The following is a 5,662-nucleotide window of genomic DNA, read 5'->3' on the forward strand; positions in this document are numbered from 1 at the left end:
TAGACAGAATGGGAACAAGGTCACACAGCTCGATGGCGGGTTGAAGAAAACAGTGTGCAAATAATGCCTACAAGGTCAACGTATACACTACTACAGCGGTGGATACGGATTACGTAAAATATATGAATGCTGCTTGAAAAAAAGTAACTCAAGTGGTTTTTCTAGAGACGATAATATTATCAATATTTAGACAAAATGTGAACAAGCTCACACAGCTCGATGGCGGGTTGAAGAAAACACTCTGCAAATAATGCCTACAAGGCCAACGTATACACTACTACAGCGGTGGATACGGATTACGTAAAATATATGAATGCTGCTTGAAAAAGTGACTCCGGTGTTTTTTCTGGAGACGGTAATATTATGGATATTTAGACAGAATGGGAACAAGGTCACACAGCTCGATGGCGGGTTGAAGAAAACAGTGTGCAAATAATGCCTACAAGGTCAACGTATACACTACTACAGCGGTGGATACGGATTACGTAAAATATATGAATGCTGCTTGAAAAAAAGTAACTCAAGTGGTTTTTCTAGAGACGATAATATTATCAATATTTAGACAAAATGTGAACAAGCTCACACAGCTCGATGGCGGGTTGAAGAAAACACTGTGCAAATAATGCCTACAAGGCCAACGTATACACTACTACAGCGGTGGATACGGATTACGTAAAATATATGAATGCTGCTTGAAAAAAGTGACTCCGGTGTTTTTTCTGGAGACGGTAATATTATGGATATTTAGACAGAATGGGAACAAGGTCACACAGCTCGATGGCGGGTTGAAGAAAACAGTGTGCAAATAATGCCTACAAGGCCAACGTATACACTACTACAGCGGTGGATACGGATTACGTAAAATATATGAATGCTGCTTGAAAAAAGTGACTCCGGTGTTTTTTCTGGAGACGGTAATATTATGGATATTTAGACAGAATGGGAACAAGGTCACACAGCTCGATGGCGGGTTGAAGAAAACAGTGTGCAAATAATGCCTACAAGGCCAACGTATACACTACTACAGCGGTGGATACGGATTACGTAAAATATATGAATGCTGCTTGAAAAAAGTGACTCCGGTGTTTTTTCTGGAGACGGTAATATTATGGATATTTAGACAGAATGTGAACAAGGTCACACAGCTAGATGGCGGGTTGAAGAAAACACTGTGCAAATAATGCCTACAAGGTCAACGTATACACTACTACAGCGGTGGATACGGATTACGTAAAATATATTATGGCTGCTTGAAAAAAGTCACTCCGGTGTTTTTTCTGGAGACGGTAATATTATGGATATTTAGACAGAATGTGAACAAGGTCACACAGCTAGATGGCGGGTTGAAGAAAACACTGTGCAAATAATGCCTACAAGGTCAACGTATACACTACTACAGCGGTGGATACGGATTACGTAAAATATATTATGGCTGCTTGAAAAAAGTCACTCCGGTGTTTTTTCTGGAGACGGTAATATTATGGATATTTAGACAGAATGTGAACAAGGTCACACAGCTAGGTGGCGGGTTGAAGAAAACACTGTGCAAATAATGCCTACAAGGTCAACGTATACACTACTACAGCGGTGGATACGGATTACGTAAAATATATTATGGCTGCTTGAAAAAAGTCACTCCGGTGTTTTTTCTGGAGACGGTAATATTATGGATATTTAGACAGAATGTGAACAAGGTCACACAGCTAGATGGCGGGTTGAAGAAAACACTGTGCAAATAATGCCTACAGGGCAAATAATGCCTAAAAGGTCAACTTATACACTACTACAGCGGTAGTAAAATAAAAAAAAGTAAAATAAAAAAAAATGAATATTAAAAAAAAAAATTAAAGTTGGTGCTGCTGAACTACTAGGAGCAGCAGATTAGCACACCAGTCCCACTCCCCAACACTGCTAGACTAATAGCACTGGGCTCTTATAGTAGTAGTAGTAGTAGTAGTAGTAAAACAACAAAAAAATAAATAAAAGCAGTCCTTACAAGGACTACTGTTATTGCAGCAGTCAGCAGATGAGATCAGAAGCAGGACAGCTGCCCACTGCAGCTACATACAGAGCACTGCAGTAGAAGGTAGATTACTAGCCAGCAAAGCTACCTAAGCTTAAATGTCCCTCAAACCCCTGCAGACTTCTGTCCCTCCAATAACAGAGCAGTATCAAAACGATTACTAGCCAGCAAACTTTCAACTGTCCCTGAAATCACTAACAGGCAGCAGCTCTCTCCCTACACTATCTCTTCAGCACACACAGGCAGAGTGAAAAAACGCTGCAGGGCTTCGGTTTTTATAGGGAAGGGGAGTGGTCCAGGGGAGAGCTTCCTGATTGGCTGCCATGTACCTGCTGGTCTGGGGTGAGAGGGCAAAAAAAAGCGCCAACAATGGCGAACCCAAAATGGCGAACGTCGCGCGACGTTCGCGAACTTCCGGCGAGCGCGAACACCCGATGTTCGCGCGAACAAGTTCGCCGGCGAACAGTTCGCGACATCTCTACTGTGGATAGGAATTGTCAGATGGTCCCCAGCTGCTGAGCAGGGAAACAATCATACTTATAAACAGCAGGGGGAGCCCCCGCCTTACTTACCAGCCATGCAGAATTCAAGCAGCTTTGTTTATGACGATCCCTAAGCAGCCCAGACCACACTGAGCATGTGCACAGTCTTAGTCTTGAAAGACTAACCCTCGATATTCGACCCTAGGTAAATGTGCCCCTTAATGTTTTATTAAACATATTTTATATTAGATTTCACTAATTCCATTTCATTCCCATGTTTTCCCTTAATTATAAAGCAATGAAACAACTAAAGTTTTCTAGGACAAAGATCAAACCTGAGAAACAGGTTTGGGACATTACAACGGTATGTGAACAGGAACAGAAATAAAGGACTGCCAGCTATGTAAAACCATATTTTTAGTAAAGGTAAAATATATCTTTGCCTCTCTTTACATATTCCTTTCTTGTTTATTTATAATATAGCAATACATTACTGAACATTTTACAGTAATTGCTTAAGCAGTAGGTCCTGCCCCAAAGGAGCTTTCAATGTAAAGGCAAAGAAAGATATAATGGTTCATCAAAAAACAGTTAACCTAAACCCAGCTCAATTTTTGGATTGTGGGGGAAGCCTGGGAACCCAAATAAACCCCACAGGAGAGGTTACAAATAACAATATTGAGAAAATGAATCTGATTGAAATTTCAAATAGCAGTAAAGTGGGTCTCAATTAGACAAGAGGATTGAACTTGGTGAACAATTGGTTTATATTCCAACTTAAATTGCTATACTTAGAAATATAATGCACAGTAGATTGAAAAATGAACGTCAGAAACACATCTCCTAATTCAACTGTATTACTTTTATTAAGGATAGTATTATGCTCTATAATTGTATAATAGGCAAACAGTTCTTTTTCTTTACTCAAACCCATCTTTATCAACCTACAGTATTTTATACTTGTGCTCCCTGTCCCTGCATTGTAGAAATGGTTTAATCATAAAAATGTCAGCCTTTTGGTGATCCTGGACATGAAGTTTAACAGCAGATCAAACATGTTTTCACATACTAGTCTCAACTGACAGGACTAATGTATCCCTTTAAACGCTCCCAGCCAAAACATTAAAGGAGAGGGTGGGTGCAGGAAGTTAGATACCCCCAGTGAATCTAGTTTCCTATTATCTTAGACTTCTATTGTTCAAAAAATGCATAAGCCCGGGTACTGAAATTGTCTTTCTTCTTCCTCTTATATGGAAAAAATCTAATCCATAAAGATCAAATTTACAGGAGTATATTTTATCAAATTAGTTACTTCATGATCTACTTTTTTCTCTGTAATAATAAAACAGTACCTTGTTCTTAATGATAACAAAGCTCCATCAATCCAAATTGGTGACAAAACAATCCTATAAAGTTTCACATTCCATAGCTGTAGTTTAGGCCATCATGTTCACATAAATTATTAGAGGGAATTCCTACATTTTTTTTTGTTCACAAATTCTTCAACCTCCCAAAATATGTCTTTTAACCAGCTCTGCTGTTCTGAACAGAAGTTCAATAAACATTCGGTTGAAAAAGGCCAGATTTGTTTCTAAATATACACTGATTTGAAAAAGAAATGCTCAAAAATTAAAACTTATCGGGGAAATAGGATATTTACAAATAATTAATTGTCAAAAAAGGGAAAATTCAAATACAGGTATAATGAAATATTTGCTGCTCTAACTAATTCTAAATTGATTCTTTATTTTCTTAAACCCATACTCTTTTTCCTAAATAGTTTTCTAAGGGAATCTTTAACATCTTTATTTCTTAGACTGTAAATCAAGGGATTTAACATTGGGGTTATCACATTGTGAAAAACAGAGAGCATTTTATCATGATCTAGTGAATGACTGGATTGAGGCCTAAGGTACATGATGATGATTGTCCCATAAAAAATGGAGACAATGGTAAGGTGTGCCACGCAGGTTGAGAAAGCTTTCTTCCTGCCCTCTGCAGAGCGTATTTTTATAATAGTGGTAATAATATATATGTAAGATATAACGGTTAATGTAAATGAAGCCCCAGCTGCTATACCACCCAAAGATAAGATGACAATTTCATTTAATGTTGTATCTGAACAAGATAATTTTAATAGTGGGGGCATGTCACAGAAAAAATGATTGACTTCTCTAGAATGGCAAAATAATAAACTTGCAGTGAGTATAGTGTGTACAAAAGAGTAGAGCAAGCCAGTGATCCAGCAACTGGAAGCAAGACAGATACAAGACTTCTTGCTCATAATTTGTGGATAATGTAGAGGATGACATATGGCCACATAGCGATCATATCCCATAATACTTAGCAGAAAGCATTCAGCGCTACCTAAGAAGTGATAGAAATAAAGCTGAGTGAAACACCCATTATAGGAAATATGAGATCTCTCTGACAAGAGACTGACCAGCATTTTTGGGACAGTGACTGATGTAAATGTGATATCCAGGATAGCCAGATTGCGTATGAACATGTACATTGGCGACTGCAATTTACGTATAATCCTTGTTAGTATGATTAGGGAACAATTGCCTGTCAAAGTAATGGAATAGACAATAAAAAAGAAAATGAAAAGAAATAATTTTACTCTCGGGTTATTAGAAAGTCCCATTAAAATAAAGTCCTTTAGTATTGTTTGGTTTTTTGCATCCATGAAGACATTTGCTGAAAGAAAACAAAAACAAATTAATAAATTAATATGTTTTATGTAATATTAATATGTTTGATGTTAATTAGATTTATGGGCAGATTTAATATGGTTCCTCAAATCTTCCAGTTTAAAAAAAAAAAAAATCAAATTTTTCAATATTTATTATACCCAACCCTGGAAATAACATGAATTTGAGTTATATAAAACCTGTTGAAGCCATGTACAAGTCAATGGCAGAGGTCCCTTGAACCATTTGGAGATGTTATTAGACTTTATTGAGTTCAAGTTTTTTCAGAGGGTTTTCCCAAAAACTTGAATAACTCAAGATTTTTCTCACGGAAGACATGATTAATACGTTTTTGGGTTGTTGACCCCGACCTCTCTGATTCCAATTTTTTCCTTTTGATTTTTTCTTAAATAAGAAACCATTTGAATAGTGATGGGCGAATTTGCGCTGTTTCGTTTCGCCGA

At 37.5% G+C, this 5,662-nt stretch overlaps 1 protein-coding gene across 1 annotated transcript; it reads right to left on the reverse strand.

The window, feature by feature from the left end:
* Positions 1 to 4,249: 4,249 nt before the first annotated feature.
* Positions 4,250 to 5,194, reverse strand: LOC108699025 (olfactory receptor 1019). Its single transcript, XM_018230883.1, has one exon. The coding sequence runs from the start codon at positions 5,192 to 5,194 to the stop codon at positions 4,250 to 4,252; it is 945 nt and encodes a 314-aa protein (XP_018086372.1).
* Positions 5,195 to 5,662: the final 468 nt, after the last annotated feature.

Source organism: Xenopus laevis, chromosome 8L (assembly GCF_017654675.1).
Source record: "Xenopus laevis strain J_2021 chromosome 8L, Xenopus_laevis_v10.1, whole genome shotgun sequence".
NCBI classification, from domain to species: domain Eukaryota; kingdom Metazoa; phylum Chordata; class Amphibia; order Anura; family Pipidae; genus Xenopus; species Xenopus laevis.